This window comes from Halichoeres trimaculatus, unplaced genomic scaffold (genome assembly GCF_033239565.1).
Source record: "Halichoeres trimaculatus isolate MK-OKI-2021-1 unplaced genomic scaffold, fHalTri1.1 fHalTri1_scaffold_10, whole genome shotgun sequence".
NCBI lineage: Eukaryota > Metazoa > Chordata > Actinopteri > Labriformes > Labridae > Halichoeres > Halichoeres trimaculatus.
In genome coordinates, this window is record NW_027437187.1 from 21,266,051 (window position 1) to 21,290,117 (window position 24,067).

Sequence of the window (24,067 nt, forward strand, 5' to 3'; positions counted from 1 at the left end):
TTTAATGGAATAAACAATCACAGCAATCCCTATTTAATATAACCGTCTGAACCAGCATATACATTTGTATCTATATTAATTGTCCTGTCACATTTGATTGCAGATTAAAGTCTTTTGTCATCATGGAAAGTTAACCTGATGGCAGCTGGAAGTTTGATGCACATCTTACAATTAAACAATAAACAGCCTTAACATCTGATACTGAGTAAATATCTGGTTTCTCTCATTTCATTTAATTCAAAGAAAAGAGGGAGAAAAAAGACGAAGAAAAAAGAGAAAAAATAAATGTATGTCACTCAGGATTTACCCGTGATGTCCCATATTTCTCTGTTTTAGTCTTTATTTTTAACGTGATCTAAAAAGATGGAGTACATTATTGTAAGGAGGATGAGACGGAGACACCGGGAGAGTATACAGAATATCACCAAAGGTTCTGCTATTTGGCGATGACAAACCAGGAATGCAGGTGGATCAAAAGTATTCTGAATGGATAAGCCAGCTGTGTAACCGCTCCTCTGCGCCTTGACTGCGCCTCTCTTGGCACTGCAGGAAACTTGCAAAGTGCGCCGGTCACGCCCTGTCTGCGCAGCGAAAGCCGGCACAGGGCAGGTGCGCCTGCGCTTGGTCTACGAAATTAGAGCCCTTGGTGTTAATGGGCCTTTACTGAATCACTGTAAGTTGTGATCCTTATCAACAAAGAACATTGTACTGGATGCCATATTATGTTGTGTTCTTTTTTATTTGCATTGTGTTTTATAAAGTATTGTGTCATATTGTATTGTTTCATCTTGCATTTAAAACCATCACATCACATTGTAATGTTTCCATATTGTATCACACTGTACCACCATTGCATGATATTGTATCATTATGCATCATATTGTACAACATTGTACCTTATCCCACCGTCATGCATACAAATCCTATCATTCCATATTTGTGTTGTATCATTTCAATTTTTTATTTTATTTTTAAAGTCTTGTTACATATCAAACTGTATCGTATTTTATCATGTCTTATCATATCATATTGTACAATACAGTTTTTCATTGTATGGTAATGTATTATAGTTATGAAGAATTGTGTCATACTATATTTTACAGTTTTGTATGGTAATGTAATGAACTGTTTCATACCACAACTGCATAGTACTGCATGGCATCATATCCTGTGAATTACCCTGCGATGCCCACCTCTAATAGATGAAATCCACCAGATGCATCTCCAGTCCATCTCTGCACCATCATGGCACCAGATCAGATCGGTTTCCACTCAAGCTACTGTGTCAACTTACACTGGATCCGCTATGATGCGCTCTGGCATGTTGCAGCTAATACCCAACCATCCTTTATTTTGCTCGATCAAATAGGGAGCTGTGATGCATAAATTTAGCGTAGTGAAGATCTAGTGGGAGAGGAAGATGTCCCACTCGATCTTCCTAAAAACGCCCAGTGACTTCCAAAATAAAACAAACCGTGTCAAAATCAGTTCGTATTAACTTGACTACAACGACAAACAGGCATAATAAGCAGAGCCAGGTCAGGAGTCATCAGGTTTGAGGTGTTACAGCCCAACATGAATTAAGAGAGACATCAATGGAGTGGGAGGCTGGGAACTCCTCAGTCTCATTGCGAGTTGACAAACGCAGTCAACACACAAGAGAACAGAGTCGAGCTGCAGACGTGTCAAGTGTATTTGATGCCTAATCTAGATATGCAGTGTGAGTGCTGTGCTACACGTTTTTGGGGTGTGCGCAAATTCATACTTGATGCGTCACCAGAGCAGCTGGATACCCGAGACCACAAGATTACAGCTGTTGTGTGGATGTAATGATTGACTAGAGTGGTTTCTAAGTGTGGCACAGTGTGTAGCGCTCACGTTTTGTGTTAGTGTGACACTAAAGGTAAATCATCAATGTCCAAGTCACACAAGATTAAAAACCTTAAACACAGTACGCAAAAAAGCAGCAGATCCTTATTAAAATGAGCCACACCTACAGGATCAGATCACTATTTGTCCACTCACAACAGGAACAAGCTAACCTTTTCTCTAAAACAAGTTTTAGACTCAATAAAATTTTTAGCCTAAGATAAAAGCCCATGGTACTTAAAACTGAAGGTGTTCTGGCTCACTGGATACCAAAACAATCTTGAAAATGCTATGGAGAATTAGTCCGCTCTCCTTCCCCTCAGTGTCTGTACACATAGCTCTGTGCTTATACCATAACTGTCACTTATTTTCAAAACATTACGTGTTCCCTTCTTGAGAATCCCTGCTTTATTGAGGATCCTTTTAAATAGCAATCTCAGCTGAGAACAGGCCTCGGGACAATATGCACACCTTTATAGGATTAACACTCCTATGGCAAGCCTCTTCTGTTCCCTGACTATCAAATAATTATTGTGGAGATGTTGCATAGTGAATGGGGATGCAGGATACAATTTTAAACCAATGTCTCTTCTTTTGTTTTAATTTGGGGCTTGGTTAGATTTAACATTCCTTGTAACTAGCTTATGTCTTCTGACCTTTTCACTGCCAAAAAAGTGACAGCACTAAAGTCATCATTTAGTGTTTTTGGAATCATAAAAATCAATGATCATTGTTGACAGTGTGCTGAAAGACAAAGACAAATCAAGATATATTATGTTTTAATTATTCATCACCTGTGAAGCTCTACTGATTTTGTGACTGTCACAGTCAACCTGTCATTACTCTGAAATGTAGTGTTTTAGGATAACGTCATGTTGCATCTCGGCACATTCACAAACTGCCTGTGTTTCAGCATGCTTTGAATACTTCCCTGTTCACAAATGCAGAAAACTTGTTGGGCACTGCTTTCCTTTAATGAATTCAAAGTAAGAAGGTCAAGGTAGTACATAAGTCTAATGTGTTTCCATGAAGCGTAAGAGACACTGTTTGGATGAGTAAACTGAGAGTAGACGAGAAATCTTTGCATCACAAACTGGGAATTTTCATCTTAGTGTTCCAATTCCTGCAAATTAAGCTAGTATAAAGTATTTTTGCATCCAGAGTGAACACAGTACAGGAATAGTGTTGTTTTTGAATTCATTGAGACTTTAATTTGTCTCTCCAGTTTTAAAACATGACGGATTGTGTCATTTATATGAAGTGGAAGTAATGTGAGAGTGTTTAATCTCCTCTAATCTCCTCAAGGCAAATGACAAGTCCTCATCTAGTACAGTATTGAGCAGAGCCTGGCTGCTGAACCTGATAAAAACTGACAAGATGAGGATGACAGAGGGAGACAGGGACATTTTTAGGTATGTGCAGTGAAATACTTGTTGGGCACCTGGGATGCATACGTGTGCATTCCAGGTGTCTTCAGAGCATAATGAAGTCATTAATCCTGACACATCCCCCTCAATGGCATTATACTGCTGAGACAGCATTAAACCAAAACCTAGCAGGGGATTGCTTACCTGTCAAAGTGACAGGGTACACAAGCTACTTCCAGCTTGGCAGATGCACCCAAGAATAATTTTCACCAATGAAACTGATTTAAAATATAAAACCTTGACCTGTTACTAGAACAACACATTCTGATTCATGCCCCCTATCAGAGGCCAGGATCAGTCATTTATGTATGTGCAATTAAAGTGATCTCTTCCAGAATAAGATTTCTAAATGGTCAAGTGGTCATGAATCATCGGCTTGTCAATTTGAGTCCTTACTCATAGAGAAGATTAAAGTACTTATTTAAGTCCTACATAATTTTTCAGTCCTGTACTTAATATACAATACCAATCCGATACCAGCATTAAAGGTCCCATATTATGCTCCTTTTCTGCAGTTTGATATGGATCATTGATGTCTTCATGAAATGGTAGTCAAATTTTTTGGTCTAAAAAGCCAACAAATCTGGCACAGCAGCATTGTTTCCAGGCTCTCATAGCCCCTCTGTTCAGAACGGTCTGATTTAATGGGCGTGACCTTCATATGTAAATGAGCCCCGCTCTCCCGTGGCACTGAGAGCGGCGCCAAGAGCTCTGAGTGCACAATGTTTAGAAAACAGCTAAGCTCGTGTACCGTAACATTACAGCCTAAAACAATAGGCTAACCACAGCTAAAGTTAGCATTCTGAAGCTAACATGGAGACAGGGGGGGACACTGAGGAAAAGCTCTTACAACTGCTCCACAGCACACAACATTTAAAATACTCACATTTCCAGGGTCCGAGGTTTGTTGGCGGATGGTTGGTAATGCGCTTGGATTCAGGACCAGTCTATTCGCTAGTCCTCTGATGTACTGTCCAAAGTTGGAAAAGCAGTCGACCGTGAAGTGACTAGCACACACATGCACAGTTTTACTGAGTGTAGCTGACACATTTTCCTCACAAATGAACTCTAGCCACTTAGTCTTGTCTTCTTCTGGGATGGGAAGCTTGTGCATGGAACTATGTGGCTGTTTACAGCCAAAAACAGAGCAGTGATGGCCCCTCAACTCCAGTGGCGGAGAGGGGGTGCAGGGGTGTCTGCTTTGGTGGACCAATCAGGTCAGACTTGCTCCTGATTGGTCAAAAAAGGGAATCGCTGACGTCGGCAAATCCCCAAAATCCAAACAGCTCGTTTTAGGGTTAGGATTTTACATTCACAAGCGCTACCAAGTTCAGGTTTTGTCATTAAATATCACATTTTGGGGGCTGGGAGGAAAGCCAAACACCCAGAAATTTTACTATACGACTTAATAAAGTGATTTTGGCATGATATGGGACCTTTAAATAATAACCGGTGTGCACTACTGTGGGATAAGACTGGTAATGTTTCAGTAGAAGGCCAAAATGAGTTGATGGAGTAACTTAATTTAATATTTATTTAAACTATGAAATATTTAGATGTTTACTATCAAAACATTTATTTAAAATGTACACATGTTCTTTTTTTAAATGTAAACTTTTATACCCTGTAGACTGGTAATGCAGCTAAAAAGGCACAGAGGCTGTTTGCCTGGACTTGCACAATGGATCTCTCCGATCCACAAATACTGATCAAGCCTTGAGGGGCACCGATACACCGATAACCGATACCACTGATCGGTATCAGAGCATCTCTAATGAATTCCAAATCTAATCTAATCTAATCTAATCTAAGCCCCAATATAGTCTTGTTAAATTTCTTTGAGTCGCGATTTAACACTCTCAGAGAATGTACATTTTGACTGCGTCATAATTTGAATGACATTCAGGTTGGTGACACTTCCACCCACGTTTACACAAAGATAAAGGTCAGAGTGCTCACCAGCTGTGTCCTGAACAGTAGGGCTCTGCTCCACAGCTTTATGATGCATCAAGCATCAAAAATATCCAGAAGCATAGTGATACAACTGTAACAAAGAAAAACATACTAACTTTGAAGTCATCTGAACAATTCAAACACAATGATTATGATTTATAATAAACAAAATGCCAGAGGGATAAAAGGCTCTAGAAATGCAAAACCCAATGTAAACCTACCCCTGATCTTGATTTATCTTTCATTGATTTTTTTTTAAAATAAAAAAGTGCAGTGAGATTTTTGTTTGTACTTATGTGACACTGTGTATCATGCTAATGAAACTATGCTGCAACAGACTCTTACTTTGTGTCACTCTTCCCAACCTATATGGACAACGCTGCATGCTTAGTGTGTCATACTCTAATATCCCAGTCTCATTTCAGTGCAGCATAATCAGGTGATGCTTCATGGGGATGCTTTAGATAATGAACACCAAAAGTGACTGTGAAAAAAGACAGCTTCACCTTTTTTCTCCCAAGCGATATACATAAAACCACTGCAGGGTGGCTGTTTTACAGACAGGCAACAAAAAGGCAGATTAATTCCTTTTGTTATAGGATGATGTGCTGGGAACTTCTAAATCATGGGAGAAGAGTCAGCAAACTTCACATGTTAGAAATTCAAGGTGGAAACCACTTGTAACCATTTTCAATTTCACACTCATCTGGAATTATCCATGCTTGCTCAGAAGGTAAAGGTGCTGAGGAAAGTTGACAGTCTCCAGTGGGAACATTTTTGCTCTGCAGCTGATACATTCAACACCAATTTGTATTTGGGGAAATAGGGGAAAGTAATTTACTGATTCTGTCTCAGTTGCTGAACTTGTCATTCAGGCTCAAAGTTAAATATAAGTTTTATCAAGTTGGTCTATTTATTAATGTATCCCTTCTGTTTTGATGCCACTGTCATTTGTCTTTTTTATGATCTATCTTGTATATTTGTATAAAATTTAACTGTTATCGCAACTATCAATAGTTGTCAATAGTCATCAATAGAGAAAGAAAAGGGAGAGAGTTGGAAATGACATGGGGAAAAGAGGCCACATGCAGGCTTGGCCAACCACTCAGGGGTCAACCTCATGGGATACAACCTAAACCGCTAAGCCATCTGCACCCCTCCTCATAACTTTGTTTCAATCTTAAAACGACCAGTTTGAGGATGTACTCATTTCTATCAGCAACCAACTGATAACCACCCCATCACCCTCTTCTTTTCAGGTGAGTAGGCAAAGCTGCCAAATCTCCCAAATAATGCAAATATTTGGTTTGTTCCTTTCAGACTTCTGTATAACCATGTTGGTGTGCAAACATGCCAACCTTCATGTGAAGGTCAGTCTGTGTATACTGAGTGTCAGGGAGGATAACATAACACTGATTTTTGTAAACAGTCACTTCAAGCATAAAATAACTTTCCATTTTACCGTATTACATCCCATTATCTGACATCCTAGACAATGATCCTTTAATCTTTAGAGCAGTGTCTTTACTGTCAATTCAAGTTCTTAGTGCTTATGACCACAAATACACACTCTTGTTCTCTGTATTTGTGCTCCTCTTATCGTCTGACAGGTAGTTTCAACCTTATATTCTGTTTGCCTTTTCCTTGCCATCACTGGTCATTAAAGTGCAACTTGAGACATCCCCCAGCGTCTTCAGTTATACTCAAACACACCCTGCGTCTGGTTTACACTCCTCAGAGAGCTCCTCACAGCTCATAACATCAGGCATCCTCTCTTTACCACTACCACCACTCGGTGTCTAGACTGCAACAAGAGACCCTAGATATATAAAAAGAAATCATAACAAAGTCTATTCCCCAAGAATTTCCCCTTATCTTTTTATGCAGGTCTTAATGAAAAGTCTGTTTTCTCACAAGAAAGTCCCTTGTGATTGGAATGTAAAACAGGCTTATATCCTCTGAGGGGACAGTGCCAGGTCAATTAAATTCATTCATTTGTGTTTTAACACTGTTTGCTGTAAAAATCTACTCACTCCACGAAATATTAAAAAAGCTTTGCCACACACTTCACCTTATGATTGCACTCTAAGACTTTGGATTTAAATTGTAGCAGCTGTTGTTGGACTTTTCTGAGTTGAGTGAATAAAATTAGAACATAAAAAAGAGTTTAAAGACAGACATTTAAATGTCCTATAACACAAACTTAAATCACAGCTTCTATGTGCAACTAAAAAGGAAACTTGTATTTGTAAACTTTGTATTTAGAGTGGATCATTACTTTGTATGGCTCCTTTGTTGGTCATGGACACCAAACTTTTTGTGGCTTCAGCGATATTTTTACTACTTTTTCTCCTGTGTTTGTCTGGAGATCCTATATGTAACCATGGCTGCATTGTTAACATGTGAACTCAGTGGTTAGCAGCCTGTAGCATGTCACTGCTAACTGGTGTAAGTCCTGATGTCTTCCCACAAGGTGAGGAGAAGGAGGTGAGGACGATGTGCTGGTTCTCAGGTGTGAGCTAAGAAGTGACGACATGGACATGTCCATCCATCCATCGTTATTGGGAACATAAGATCTATCTCCAATGAGATGTACAAGCTAGCCATACTAACCCAGCAACAGAGGTTATACCAGAAGGCAGAGTAGCATCATGCTTTTCACAGACATGGCTAACGGAGCTAACACCAGACACCAACACCACATTGGAAGAGCTTCACCTGCTGTGAGCAGACAGGATCCAGGAGACAGAGACTGAACAGACTGCTGAAGAAGCTCAGTCCTGGACCCTGTGAAGGTGGAGGCTGGCTGAACTGGACAATGATGGACAAACTGTCATAATCTATTTTCTTGTGGACCTTTTTGCACTTTCTTACTTTTGTTTTCTTGATTGCTGCTGCGACTTCAATTTCATTGTACTTGTTGCAATGACAATAAAGTTCTTTTCTATTCTATTCTGTTCTAAACATGTCTGGATATGTATTTGTGTTTCTAAAACCAAAACCAAAATATACCATAACATCTCAGAGTCAGAATCAGAAATTGATCCCCTAAAGGAAACTGCTTTTCTGTTAAAGCTAATCCCATTCAAAGAGTTAAACATATAGAAAGCATAAAATATAAGCTACAAAATAAAAGACAGTACAAAATATAAAAACAAGTGTCATGTGGCACTGAAATTAGTATAAAATATAAGTATGTATATATAAATTATGGTTTATTGCACAAATCCTGACATTAACTATGGTATTTGTAAATATGTTAATTATTGCACTTAGTCTGCATTTTTTGAGAGCTTAGGATCACACAAGATAAAACAAAAGATTTTTATGGTTGATTAGTTACAGAAACAGGTGCATTAGTGTCCACATGACCTTGTCCTGTATTATATTCTCTACCCCCCCCCCCCCCCCCCCCCCGTCACAAATTATTTCATGGATATGATGCATTTCCATATAACATCGAATTGTTTAACCTTATTGTAATCCTCACATAAAGCCCTTTCTAGTGTCAAATAATATCTCATCAGTTCTTTCCTAGTGCAGTGGTTACCAACCTTTTTTGTCTTGTGTAACCCCTGATCCTTTTTTTTCTTTTTTTGTCATACCATGATTCCCCCCTCACTCATGTGTGTTGATGATTCTTCAAAAGTAGAAAGTTACACAAGTGATTATTAAATGACAATTATTTTATCTCCTTAATTTAAACATTTAATTCTCTGGCATTTTCTTCTTTTAACCTCAAAACATAAAAATAAATGATGAATTGCTTTGAAAATAAAAAAGAGCTAATAAAAATAAACACAAAATCAAAATAATCAACGTGTTTTTGTTAGATAATACCTCTTGTAACATTTACCACAAATAATTTGAATAAGTCCTTTTTGAAAATGCATTTAAACTTTAAAACCAGGAACAAAACACTTAAAATAATAATATTCAGACTCACTATAGCAGTTTTGCCTTTTTTTGTAATCAGTCAACTGAGGTTTTTAAACAAAAGCTAGAGAAAAACTCCTCTGTTGACTTTTAAAGAATGAGAAAAGATAGAAAAACTGCAACTTCCATCCCAAAGAAAGCAGAAAGGTGACTCCTGTGTGAGCAGGAGGATTAACAGTCAGCTGATGCACAATATGTGCGAATGGATTCACAGCGCTGATCAGCATGACAGTCCCTACAAACTGATCAGGGTGAGGTTTAAAGAAAATTCAACCACACAGTGACAGAGGACGCTTCTGCTTCTGCTGACTCTATGTACAGATAAAAATTTGCAATGCAGCCAAGAAAACAATGAAACTCCTGTGAGTCTCTCTCTACACTTTGTTGACATTTGTACAGGACCAAAACACGTGCATAAAAATTTGTGGTGCGTTACTGTCATCAATTGCAGGCTTTCATTTATTGTAATGCTACTGGTGAGGTATTTACGTTTCTTCCACTTTGTGGGGGCTCCTTTCAAATCTTAATTCCATTTAACGTACAACACATGCATTGAGTAGAGTTAAGACTATTTCAGAATGCTGTAAACTAATTTTTCCTTTTATATTCATCTTTTCCCAGAAACTCTTCAAAGATTCCTCTCACCAAACAATATTCTTAATCAAACTGTTCTGTTATCCAATTTCTAATCTGTTAACACCTACACCTAAAAAATCTTTGTTTTTTAACCCAAATAAGTGATGTATTTTTAAAACATTAATAAGGGCAGTATGACTTTCATGTCACTAGCAACTTAACTGGCAACAATGGATGTCAGTCATCTTTGCCACATCAATGAGAAAACGCCAAAAGAAACAGCATGAGAGCTGGGCTACAGCTTGCTGCAAAACAGCCGAGTTTACCACTTTATTTCGCTAATAATGACAGACTCAGACGCAAGCCTTCTCCAGTTTGACGCCTGCTCTACCAAGAGTAGTTTTTAGCACTGTACCATCAAAAAGCTCTTTTGTTTTTGCACGATTAATGGGCACAACACTGATGTGCTCTGATGCCTTTGGCACATTGACTGGCTAACTGGCTCTATAATGTGCCACCTTGTAACAACAGTCAATCAGAATAAACCAGCAGTTTAAGTAGCGCTCCGATCGTTTGTAATTACATAGTGACACAGCCCATGGTAAACAGTAGCTTAGCTACTTGATGTCCCTCCCTGTAGTTTCTCTTTGAAGGGGGCTGAGTTGGCTGGCATTCGCTGTGGCTAGTGCAATTACTAGTGCAATGCAACTTACACAACCCTGAAATAGCCCTTTAATAAAATTTTTCAGTATAGCTTCTCATCCAATCAGAGAAGAGCTGAAAGCTAGTGTAAGTTAAAGAGTGTTTGTTGAGAATAATCAGATGTGGATCTTCCCTTTTTAATCTAATCTTTTTAATCTTCTTATGTCTTTTCTGAGGACAGGATCTTTGGCTTTTCTGGGAATGGTGTTTGCTAAGAACACTGTGTTATGAGGGCCATTGCTGTTGACTTGGTACTTCAACAACTCCAGGATTGTCCATCTCCAACCCACACACACTAAAAGAAAACCCACAGAGGGGCAGAAAAAAAGGATTAGGTGAGACACAAAATCTCTCACCACATGCTTTTGCTGTCAAGTGTGTGCCATCCCCATCTCTGGACTCTTTGCTTCTTTGTACCTCCATCTCCTCTCTGAAGGTTAATTACACTCAGGTGTAGGGTTGGAGGGATCGGGTACACAAACAGTGCACAGTTTCAGTGCTGTACTATTTGACTTAGGTTGTAAAATGACAGTGAGTTTGTGACACGAAATTCAGCCAAATACTGTCTGAAACAATAACACAAACACATTTTACCAAGTTCAAACATCATTTGCCCCATACTGTATACCCACAGCATGATTCTGAACATCTCTAAATGCTCTGGCAATGATTAAAAATCATATACAGAAAACCTTTGTAGCATACAGAACTTATAAACGTTTTTTAAAATACATGTTGACACCATTTCCTACTGTACTTTGGGCTGTTTTCCCTCCTAAATCTGCCCGACAGCTCGCTAATGTCTGCACTATCCTGCCTGTACCCCTGATCTAAATCCCACTGAGAACATCTGGGGATGGATGACAACAAAAACTGATATCAGTCCAGGATCATGGATGCCCTTCATGAAGCCATCTTCCTCACATGGTGCAACATTCCCACCAGCCTCCTGGAAACATTCTCAACAAGCATGTCTAAAGCAAATGATCAACCGGAACAGCAGGGCTACCCACAGCTGAACCCTTTTTGACACTTTAAATTCTGTTTTTAGTTTTTCTTTTTCTTTTTCTTTAAATGCAAGATCGGCTAATGAACAACCCAAGTTTATGTTCAGTTTTCAATGAATTACTTAATATATTTTGCCTCTTGCTCCCGTTCTTTCTTTTTGACTTTTGAAGCTCTTCTTACAACCTGCTTATGATTTACTAATGCCACATTAGTAAATTAGCAGTAACCCCCTGCTCCCAAGCATGTGCCCTCCTCCTGTGTTTTCTTGTCACAAGCAACCCTCCACAGACATCCCTTCCAAGAATCACAACCCCATGATTAAGAAGACAGTCAGGCTACTACTGGACAGCGCAAACAAATAAAAACATTATTATTCAGTCTCTTTGTTTGTTGGACATCGCCAGTAGTTGGCATGGGAGCCATTCCATCACAATTAATGAACTCAAGGCTCCCATTGGAGCCAGGACATGTTCAAAAAACAAAAGCAAACATTAAAGCAGACACTGCAGTAAAAGCTAGGAGTGCAGCAGATGAGACCAGGGTTTTTCTGACAACAGCCTCTATCTTTAGCACAGCAGTCTGTGTGCAAGCAGCTCATGAAATTTCCTTCACTGTGTAGTTGTATGAGCCTTTGGAATACATGAGCACACTCACAACCAGGGAAGAGAGGGCCTGTTCCATTTGCCACCAGGTGTTACTCAGGCTATACTTTTTAAGTATGCAGTTGTCAGCTCCGGCAATGAACAGCAGCTTTTACAGCAGCTTTCCACTTCTTTGTTGGGTTCCATATTGTCTCTCCTCTTTGCTCTCAAGTATTCTGAGGTCCACTCTTCTCCATAATAAAAACACCTGTGTTTCTTAATGACCCCTTCAGAGTGCACACTGAGAGCACTCTCCCGAATCTCCTTGTTGATATCACATTTTTGTTTACATCTCACTGCCCTCCTGGTTCTTGAGGCTCTTCTAATACATGAGATCCACACTATTCCTGTTCTGACAGTTTCAAATTGAGGAAGCAAGAGGGGAGCCAAATGGATGGGGGTTTTGCAGTGACATCTTGTCAATGCCAACAGAAAGAGAAAGTGTTTGTTGCCAAAATCTCTTCTAAAATAAATAAAAGACTTGACTGACAAAAAGGGACTCTTTTCTTCCCACTCATGTACCGTTTACAGATTGTTGTACTGAAAGCTTCAAACTAGGGTTCATCTTTGCATTGTCTCTTTAAAGACAACACTGTAAGGCACTTGAGGAGTGCATTGTTAACTCAGACACCTGAAGCTTTAGTTTCCATGAATTTGGAGAGAGAACTGATGCTGTCAGATTCAAAAGAGAATAGCAAACACGCTGCAGGGAATCTGTTTTATTATTTTTATTCTTTCTTTTACACCACACACCACTGACAGCACTGACTTGATGAAAGTTGGTGAAGCATCTCTTCACTCTAATATCTGTTTCTCAAAAACATATTGAAATCTACTGATTAGCTCCCAGGATGTCTGGGCAGAGAAATGTGACCTTATTTTCCAAGTTAATGGATGAAAAAGTACAAACAATGAAATCTTGTAAAAACTAATGGAAGAAACTGGGGATGGATATTGATAACAGGTTCCTGTTAAAAATTGATCAGAGATGGTTCGATCTGTTCGCTTTTACGCCTAACGATTCCCTTGTTGCTTCTTCACATTAAGATGAAGTGGCTGGACCATATGTTAACATCACGTCGATCATGCTTGTCAGTCAGCGGAGGAATTTCCAAGAAAGGGGCAGAGAGATAGTAGCAATCCAAAGCTTGGTTTCACTTTACCAAAAATTAAAAAAAACACCAAGAGTGTCATGTTATATTTATGTTCCTATTAGAGGTAGACCGATATATCGGCCGGCCGATATATCAGGCCGATATTTGGACATTTGTCTCTATCGGCCATCGGCTGTATTTTCTTTTAAAAAGCCGATTTTTGATCCGTTGTATAAAATGACACAATTTTTGATCAGGCACAAAAAAGATGAGCACCTCAAACTTGTGGAACCACTTGGATACATTACATACTTTTGTTCAAATTATATTAATAAGTTTAAATTTCTTTTTTGACATTTTAAGAAGAGTGTGAATGTTTACTACTGCTTGTTACATTGTGTGTTTACTCAGACAAAATACTTCATTGTTTTGAAAGCTGAATAAATGTTCAGAGGAATGGACACGACTTGTTGTAATAGATTTCTTTTAGTTGCTAAGAAATTGCTGCGTTTCACAAAAATGTGATAAATATATATTTATTTAACAATCGGCCTGAATATCAAATTGGAAAAATCGGCTATGCATATCGGTATCGGCTGCCCAAATTTGGAAAGCATCGGCATCGGCATCGGCCCCCAAAAAACCCATATCGGTCGACCTCTAGTTCCTATACACTCATATAATGTTGACTAAGAAAACCTGTAAAGCCTACTTTTTGTACAGTGAAAATTTACAGGGTCAATAAGTGGAATCAATAATGGCTTTGTTAAGACCAACATATTATCAATACCCTTTCCTGGAAGAAACATTAGCCAAAACAAGTAAAATAAAGTCCTTTGCTTTCTCATTTGTTTAAAGAATGATTAGAGTTGATTAGAGGTAAACACTGGTTACGATGAATTCATACAAAGATAAGTGCAACAGCAACAACTTCAACTCAGAAACACTAATTTAGCATAATTAAATACCACTCAGAAATCTCATCGGTTTTTAACATCTATTTTATCAATTTGAGTTGAACATTGAGAAAAGCATTGTGTTTTATTTTGACTGTTGTGAAAATAAAGTGAAAATAAAGCACCCGTGTGGTCGACAGATGCTCTGTAGGTGATAAGAGAGAGAATGAGGGTTCTCATGTGAACTCCTTTCCTGTAAAAACACAAACTGAAGTGAATATTTCATGCTAATTACAAACCTTCTCTTACTGCAGTTTTTTCTACAGCTAAAGTTTAGGTACAGTGGATTGTTGCTCATGTGAATCTGCACTGTGTAAGTTTTGTTGTAAAATGTAATGTTTGCGCATCTGATCAAATTTGTCCACAAATCTGACAAACACGTGCAGGTAAAGAAAACAGTATGACAGGTAGGATATGCTGCTCTGTGTATAAAGAGAGGAAAGCTTCTTGTGGAAAAAGTGTAATTATTACATTAACTAGTTTGATAATTAGATAGCTGAAATAGTTATACAACTCAAGCTCAAAGTTTCTAAGTCCTTCCCTCCCCGTTGTCAAATTGTTGAGCTTGTTTAGCTTTCTGTCTATAACTATGTATTTTGATTTACTTGTTTATCTACTTTTTAATTTTCTACATTTGTATATAAGTCACACTTTCACTGAATCAGAGTGACAGAGGAGTAACTGGAAAAGTCAGAGTTGACAGTTGATTGCAGGCTTTTTCAAAACCCACTCATTATCTAGATATAAAATATCTCATGAACAACATCTGAGGAATTTTTGAGTGTACTATGTGTCCTTTCTTTATAATTTTAGTTCTGTTACTAAGTTTTGCATGCTGACAGGTTGTGTCATTTATTCTGTTTATTTTATCTTGAAACATCATGACCACAGGTTGTTTCTTAATTTCTTATGAGCAGACGGAGGAATAGCCTTCTTCATCTTCTGTGTGTCCTACCTTTTAGGTTGCATCCTGCCAAAGTATCACACATTTCTATAGACAAAGTCTCCAAATTTGAGTTTACCTTGTGTTACACAGCAGTTAATTCCACTCTAATTGTAAATAACTAGGAACTCCAGATGTTACATCTTACCACTGACATTTGCATAAATATATAAAACTATACTAGACTGAGCAGATGTGGCAGCAGAAAACAAACAAGAGGCTCTCTAACCTTCGGTCCCTATGTGGGAGTTACAGAATCACAGCAATATGATCATGACAGAGTACACAATCAGTATGGAGACAAGTAATTCTCATGTTAATCTGATGGATAAATGCTGAAGAAATTAGTTTCTTTCGTACTATCTTACAGTTATGGTGTTTTGGGTCATGTCGTTTCTTGAGTATCCTCAGGTGACCGTGGAAATGACTCCCCGCAGCCCATGAGGGCCCTAAGCTCTGATTGGAAATGTCTTTATGTGGCATCTCTAAACCCCTGCCATATTCTGAAAAGTCAGATAAGGACATTTATTACAGAGTGTGAGAAGGAAAAAAAGAGATTAGATGGGGAGAGAGATAGAGGTGTTAAAAAATATTGATGAGGCAATATATGGTGATACTTTGACCTCTGATACAATATCAATATTTCAACTCATAATATTGATATTTTTATTATGAAAAGAATCATATTTTAGCCGAGTTGGACACAACATCTGCATCTCCACTGCAGTAGATGGCGCTGCAGAGCTACTCTGCTGTATGTTGCCCATAAACTGTAAAACAAAGCTAATCTCAAAATATATTCTTAAAATATTTTATTCAAGGGGTGGGTAAGTATTGATACCAGGTATTGGTATCGGGCTGATACCAGCCTTTTCTTAAGGTATCTGTACTTGTGAAGGCTGCAGATACCAGCAGCAGATACTCAAGGCAAAAAATCTTATGTCAAGTAAGTCCTCCTTGCCACTAGTTGCTGCTACTTGCTAAGGTTTAACACCACGACAAATGTGCGTCAGGTCCTGTTCAGTCAATATAAATGAACCAGGGAGAGTCAACAGTTAAGCTGTTCTTTTTTGCAGTTGGTGTGAAAAAAAAGAAGTATCAAACATCCCGGTTTTATCCCTGTGCTTGATGATATAGGTTTTGATACCATAGACTTCAATGTTTTCTCTCTGTTTTTAGGTCAATTGGTTTAAAATCATTTCAAGTTCAATTTTTGAAGTGTAGAACACTGATAAAATCATTTCCATATCAACTTTTTTACGCAATTTGGGTAATAGAGTGTGATTTACTTAAACATGATCTCTATTTTTTCTTAATTAACTGTGTAGAATATTGCAATACATCACAATATCGTGATATTGTAATGCAATCATATCATGACCCAAGAATCATGAAGCGTATCGTATCGTGAGGTCCTTGCCAATACTCACCCGTAGACAGAGATCAAAGTTATCTCTGTAGCACTGTATTTCCACCCCAAAATTTCAACTATTCAAGGTATTTGTATTGGCTTTCAGACCTACAGAGAAACATGATGTTTAAGAAATTGCTTGACTTGAAAAAGTGGTCATAAGTATTTAAAATGTTCTACTGAAAGGAAAAGAGTGAAGTGGCATATCACTATGTTTAAAGGCAGTCTATCAAGAAGTTAGATCAGATATCAGTAATAACAAAACAATCCATGGGACAGATCTATTCAGTTCAGATCTATGCTGTCCTGTTTTTACAATGGCAGTACTACATCATCACAGGCAAGGCAGAGCTAAAATAGCATAAACAAGTATAACTGCAGCCGCTCAGCAGTTTTGAGGTGTTTCATCCTTGTTTTGTCAACAACTCTGATTGCAACTTGCAGACCTTTTTTACACAAATGACGTATCAGTAGGAAAAACTCTACAGTGGAAGAATTTGTTCCGAAGCCTTTGTGATTGGATCTTAATTAGTGATTATGAGTGGGGTATTTACATCTTTCTTGATTTTAATTATGTCTTGGTAATAATAAGACAGACAGCTCCTCCACAAAAAATATCTTTGAGTGTGTTAATTGGTGCCCTAACTGTGCATGCTTGGCAACTGCACATATATAGGATCTTGCTCTCACACTTCTCTATCTGTGCCCTAGCAATTATTCAGAGGAACGCAAAAGATGAAATATTGTCATAATAGATACAAGAGGAACTTTTCTTATATTTACCATGGGAAATCTGTGGAGGGAAAGGATGACAGCTGTATGATTATGATAGCTGTTAGAATAAAAAGTGGAAATGTTCAAATGTCTGAACTGCTGGGCAACTGCAAATTATCTGTCTGAGAAGGAACATTTTCTTGACCTGTGTTTTTCCATTTAAATGAGAGTCTATATGATTTATTTTACCTTGTCTTCTTTCATATGTCATATTTCTGTTCATGATTTACTGTTACTGTTTTGTTTTCTTTGGGTGAATGCTGCTTGGTAAATAAACTTTTAACCACCTGCTCTGAGTTAAAGTAATGTGTGAAAAGTAACACAGGATAAAACATTGGTTGGGCATCCTCAAGTGTAACATCTCTACCAGCTGTCTGTCTCTTTTATCTACAGACATGATACACATTATGACATTAAACAAGAGAAGCCAAAGGCATATAGTGCCATCTGCTGTTTATTTGGGTTGGCTGGAATATTATTGATTCCTTTGGACAGTGAAACATATTTTGTTTCCAGTTAGATATCGATTCAGACTCTTGTGAATTGATAACCCACGTTGTAATGGGGGGGGGGGGGGGGGGGGGGGGGGGGGGGGGCTGTTAGTACTTGGCACTGTTATTCACCCTGTGCTGAGACCTGTCTTGACTAAACAACTGTTTTTAGTCAACACAGTGGTGAAATCAACTGGTGTCTGAACCTAGTTTGGATTAAGATATAAAATTGTAACAGAAAAATTCATATCATGGGTGAGGCAACGAGGCAGTATAGTAAAGCTGTGATAACATAAACGTAAGCAGCTTTTTTTTACAACCTGCAGCTAAGAAAAAAACCCTCTGATTGCAACTAAATGAAACACCACTTATTTGTCTTACAAATTGTTACAAGCTCGGTGCATGCACTAAAAATACCCAAGCCTGTGGCAATTTGCATTTGTGAGGACCTGCCACCTTGTTGAGAATGAAGACTTCAAGAAGGTACACCACTGGAACATCATGTGCCAGAAGTCCCAGTTTCTGAGTACATGTGGAGCTTAAAGAAAGAATTCAGAAGAGAGGGCGACTCTTCGGTACAACGGTTGGATCTCCTAAACAAGAGAACCCGCTATAATTATCAATCCCTTTGGTATTTCTAAGAGTGGGAAATAAAGTCAACTATGCGGCATCTGTGCCCTTCAGAGAATACTGTACTTTCCTGTTTTATTCTTTATGAAAAAAATAATTTGGCTACTTTTTTGCAACCATAACAGTTAATGCAAATATTATTTATGAGTATTAGAAGTCACCCTATTTAACAAGCTTTAATCCCTGCCATCCATGCATATTATTGAATCAAAACATATTCAACAACTCTGAACCCAAATGATACCAAATCATAAATCAAAATCAGATTGAATTGTCAGATTCTCTACAATACCTGGCCTTCCTCTGTGTATCAGAGTGTGTGAGTCATTTTTCATCTCATGTATTTGAATGGTTCCTAGTGTTCACCATTCCCCCCACTGTCTTGGCAGGCACCATGACGTTGCTATATTGTATGGTGGTGGCATTTCAAAAAGAACCTCTGGACCTCAGGTGTAGTGATGGACAGAAATAACCTGACAGATGGCCTCACAGCTTCAGTGAGCTGAGTTACAGTGAGCCCTTTGTGTTAATCAAAAAAAAAAAGAAAATGTCATTCAGCTCCATCCATGGCTAAGGCTACAGCCTGTAGTTATGATGCTCGTGATGTGATAATGAAATGTCACCAAATTGTGTTGATGTTCCACTACAGAGCAGATTGGCACCAATGAATATTCTCAATACTTATTTTTCTAAAGAAGCTGTAATTTCAGCATTCACAGCATAACCCAGGTTCCCAGGTTATGGACTGGGTCATATGAAGGACCATCAAAAAATGACGTCAATGATGACGACAGTAATGATGAAGAATGGCTGCCTAAGTAATAAATGCTCTTACTGTGTCTGTTCAGTGCATGAGAACATTCACACATCCTAAGAATCAGCAATGCTAGTCAGTCCCAGAAGATTCTACGAAGGGAAAAAGCATCAAGAAGTATCAGACAAATCTGTGTGTGCTGCAAATTCAAAAGATTTTCGCAGAAGAAAAAGTTTCTGCTTCTGACCGGCTACAGAGAGAATAATTCACAGATACAACTTCTGCCTTTTCTGCTCCATCTCCTCTCTTGAAAGTGAGGATTTCAAAAAGCTGTGTCAAACTGAAAACTCTGAATGTCTATGCATACACACTAGACCCTCATAATCCCGCAGGTCCTCCAAAAAAGGCCTCTTTTCTGTGCTGCCACTACTGCTGAAGCTTGAGGTAAATGATCTGTTTGAGGCCATGGCCCCTGGATTCACAGCTGCCCACAACGTATCAAATATCTCATAACTCATATTTCTGGTCCTCTTTGGCCAGAAGCCGTATATGACATGTCTATCAATCCACTGTTGTGTGTTTTGTGTATGTTTAATGTTGTATTTTTGGTTTTGTGGTGGCACTGGTCTGGTCTTTCTATTGTTATTGCTAACCTTGCTGTTGATCTTTTATAGAAATAAAAACTCATAGAGTTTAAAAAAGTATCACAGACATCACTTTAGGATCCCATAATAACATGTGCCGATAATAAGCTGTTTGCTGCATTTTAAAACAAACAGGATGTAATCAACACAACTCTCCATAATTATGTAAGAAAGGTGGCAATAGAAGCATATGGCTACTTTTAATGGTTAGTGGAGAACATATGGTTTGATGATATATAAAGAATACCATGAGTCATATGATGCGACAGCGTTGTTGACTCACTCTTGGAAATTAAAGTAATTTAAGCACAAGTCAACTCTCAGTTCTTTTACCCTTGTTCACAATATTTTCTGCACAGTATACACACACACACTTAATGGGCTCTAATTTCGTGGCACAGAGCAGGGGGCGCAGGCCTGGCGCACCCTGCGCAGTGTTAATTTCGTGCTGCGCACTGCAGTGCGCAATGCCAATTTGGTAGACCGTCTGTGCAGAGATGGGTGTGGCTGTGCGCTAGGGGGAGTTGACGGCGCACCAGGGGGAGTTGTCAGCAGATTCATGTTGGCACAGTGACAATTTTGTGCCAAAAAAGTGCGCCGAAAGCTCGCTAGCTCCAACCTGGTCTATTCTCAGGGCAAAGCGGAGCGCACCATCCACAGCTGTAATTTGGTGACAGGCACACATGTGCGCACATGTCAACAAAGCCTCAGAGGCAGGTTTCCAGATTGTCAGGCACATTTTAATGCAATAAACAATCACAGCAATCACTATTTAATGTAACCGTCGGAACCAGCATATACATTTATATCTATCTAAACTGTCCCGTCACATCTGATGTTGGTTTAAAGCCATTTCTCATAATGGAAAGTTAACCTGACGGCAGCTGGAAGTTTGATGCATATCTTACAATTAAACAATAAACAGCCTTAACATCTGATACTGAGTATTTATCTGGCTTCTCACATTTCATTTAATTCAAAGAAAAGAGGGAGAGAAAAGACGAAGAAAAAAGAGACAAAATAAATGTATGTCACTCAGGATTTACCCATGATTTCCCATATTTCTTTGTTTTAGTCTTTTTTTTTATGTGATCTAAAAAGATGGAGTAGGCTACATTATTGTAAGGAGGATGAGGCGGAGACACTGGGAGATTATACAGTATATCACCAAAGGTTCTGCTATTTGGCGATGACAAACCAGGAGTGCAGGTGGATCAAAAGTATTCTGAATAGATAAGCCAGCTGTGTAACTGTCTCTTCATTTTGTACTCCTATTAATGACAAAGGAACAGATTAAATCTGTCCCGGGAGCTAGCCCACAAGGTGACACGCTTCGTGTCCTCCGATGCGCCCCGCTGTCACCGGCAAGGTGCGCCGGTCATGCCCTGTCCGCGCAGCGAAGGCCAGCGCAGGGCAGGTGCGCCTGCGCTGGCCTGGTCTATGAACTTAGAGCCCATTCTGTTGGAGGGAGGAGGTGCTGAAATTTCTGACTGACTGGTCTGTTAAACAGAATATAAAAACTGAGTAACGGTAGGATGAGCAAAGGAATGTGGCAGTAATGCAACTTCACCGATGCCAACTGCTGTAAAACATCAAGCAGAAGAACACTTTTTTAATCTCTTTTTTAATCACTATTTTTTTTATCTCTCTAAACCCCACAAAGCAACCTGTGGATTGTTCATACTAATGTTACTAAATACTGCATTTAAAATGATAGTTTGGGTTGGAGAAAACCCAGTAGTAGAGATGCTTTTCCCATCGAGGTCGCAGAGGGTGGGAGCCCATCTCTCACTGGGCATTTGATACATCCTGTCCAGGATCACCAGGCATCGAAAGGGTCCAGACACAGTTCATCCCCACAAGGTCAATTGTTTCAGCCCAGACTGATGACACAATGGATTTATTTTTGACTGACACTACAATGGCTTTATGTTTATGGAAATGACTTGAGCTGATATTAAAATTCAAAGTACCCAATTTCCAAGACCCTTTAGGAATTGTCAACAATACATCTGAGTCTGGCTTTAAAACAAATCCACAAGCCTGAACTCTGTATACTACTTTGGACAGATTGTAAGTCACTTACTGCACTGACTGGGCATTGGGGGTTGTCACAAGGTGACCCCACATTAAAACACTGAGCCAAAAGTTTTGTTTTTTTTTGTTTTGTTTTTCTTTGTCACAATCTCGTACCGCTAAAACTCTATATAGAATTTGACAAAGAATACATATAAAGCCCCTATTCTTTTGAACATCGACATACAGTTTACAAAAGGAATGGTGTAATCAAAATTTGATTTTCTCCAAATCCCTGCCAAAGCATCAAAATGTAGAATGATCAAACATTTGGACAATGTACAAACTTCTGCTCATCTGTACCTGGAACCTTCCTCTGCTGTTATTCTCCTTTATCTAGTCCTGACAGCTCTCCTTTTCTGTAACTGTATCTGTCACTCACATCTTCTCTGCACATTTTTGTTTCCAACCCCTTCCTCTTTGCCAGCATCCAACACAAGTTTTTATGTTTATTCTCTTTCACTTCCTGAGTTTTTCTCTCCTTTCTTCTACAGTATCCTTCTATGTGCTCCACTGGTTTTCTCCAGTCCTTTCTCCTGCACTCTCAATCACTTTCACTCAGGCTTCTGTTTAGTCACTCTTGCCACTCACGGACAATAAAGATTTTCCAATCAAATACAATACAAAAAAAAACATAACAGACAAAACAAAGTCTGCTCAATAATGACCCTTCATGACACATTTTGATTTGATCACAAGCAATCAAAGAAACAGCATTTCAACCATAACAAAACTGTGTTCATACTGTGCTCTTTCCACATACACAACTAAAGTAAAACAAAACCAGCAGCCACAAAAATAAAGCAGCACTCACCATCAAAATAACCTTGAATATCCATCCCAAGGTGAACTTTCACAGGTCTTCCATGCAGGTTTTGAAGTGCGGGTCTTGTGAAGACAAATCTGAAAGCTCAAATCATTCCCTTCAGAAGAATAAGAAGAAGCAGAGCACATGGTTAGTGAAAACGTCACTATGAATGAGATGGAAAATAAAAAAAAATGAATTGGCTGAGAGCCTTAAAAGAAAGCACTTGTTTGATATGCTCTCCCTTCAGGCCTGTTTGTCTTACTTCATATGTGGCATATGCAAACCAAATTGAAAAAAACTTTTATCAGCCAGATTGAATCAGGAATTCAAGGGATTTGTGGAATGCTTTTAGAATAATATTAAAGATTGTGAAATATTGGTAAGGGTTTTCAGAAAGAACTTGACATGTGGCCCGCTTTGAACCTTGCCTGGTTAAGACTAAAAAGCAAAAGTAGCATATCCGTACCGTCTACTTAAAAGCACACTCTAATGACTTCTTTACCTTTAAACTGACTGCCGAAAGACGTAGTTTGCTTCTGCTTTGTCACTATGACAGGAGGAAAGCCGAGGCACTTCGGTTAAGTCTGTTTGCCAAACACCATTCAGTTAGCCAAAATTCTCACTCAATCCTTGAGTGCAACACGATTTGTCTTCCCCACGTCCATCGTAAAGTTTGAAGTAGAAATGTAGTCCTGTCGTCCAGCTCATCACTGTATCATTAGCTGCAGCTAATGATCCAGTGTTTGGAGGGTGTATTAGGTTGCACTGGTGTGTGTTGGTGTGCAAAGGCCACGAGGAAAGATTTTGCTGCCTTGGTTTTCCTACCGTTCCTTTTTTAATGAAAAGTGTCATCAGATTTTTGCTGCTTTGTGGAACTTTGCTACCGCTGTTTTTATTATTATTATTATTATTATTATTATTATTATTATTATTATTATTGTTATTATTATTATTATTATGACTGTAGCTGCGCCTATAGCATAGTCCATTGTTGCCAAATTATGCTCTCAGTACTCAATAGTTGAATAAATCATAAATATTCACCTCAATACCCCTGTGTCATTAATCCCAGCGAGTTTTGATGTGTCTTTACGAGTACTTTAGGTCGGGAGCATATTTTGATTCCTGTCCTTGCCTCCTGATTTTATTTAAAACACTGAGACGGTGAGCCAAAAACTATGAGCGAAACACGAATGGCGTAGAGCGCACGCGCAGAACCACAAAGTATCAATTTTCGATTAGTAGCAAAATCTGACAGAACATAGCTGATGACGTTTTTCTGCGACTGACCGGACAGGGACAGTTGATCAGACCACCGATTTAAGCAGATGTTCATGTGCAGCATCCTCCATAACACTCATTTGTCCGAATTTT

At 38.7% G+C, this 24,067-nt stretch overlaps 1 protein-coding gene across 3 annotated transcripts in view; it reads right to left on the minus strand.

The window, feature by feature from the left end:
* Window positions 1-23,826, minus strand: part of slco3a1a (solute carrier organic anion transporter family member 3A1a) — a 132,766-nt gene extending 108,940 nt beyond the window's left edge. For 2 of the 3 annotated variants that reach the window (XM_074678302.1, XM_074678300.1), the window contains exons 1-2: window positions 23,196-23,354; window positions 22,700-22,808 (exon numbers count right to left, since the gene is read on the minus strand). In XM_074678302.1, coding sequence (XP_074534403.1) covers window positions 22,700-22,702 — 3 coding nt within the window. In that variant the 5' untranslated portion in view covers window positions 22,703-22,808; window positions 23,196-23,354. Of the gene's footprint in view, window positions 1-22,699; window positions 22,809-23,195; window positions 23,355-23,737 lie in introns of those variants that run through there. The other variant, XM_074678301.1, reaches the window with a different exon arrangement.
* Window positions 23,827-24,067: the final 241 nt, after the last annotated feature.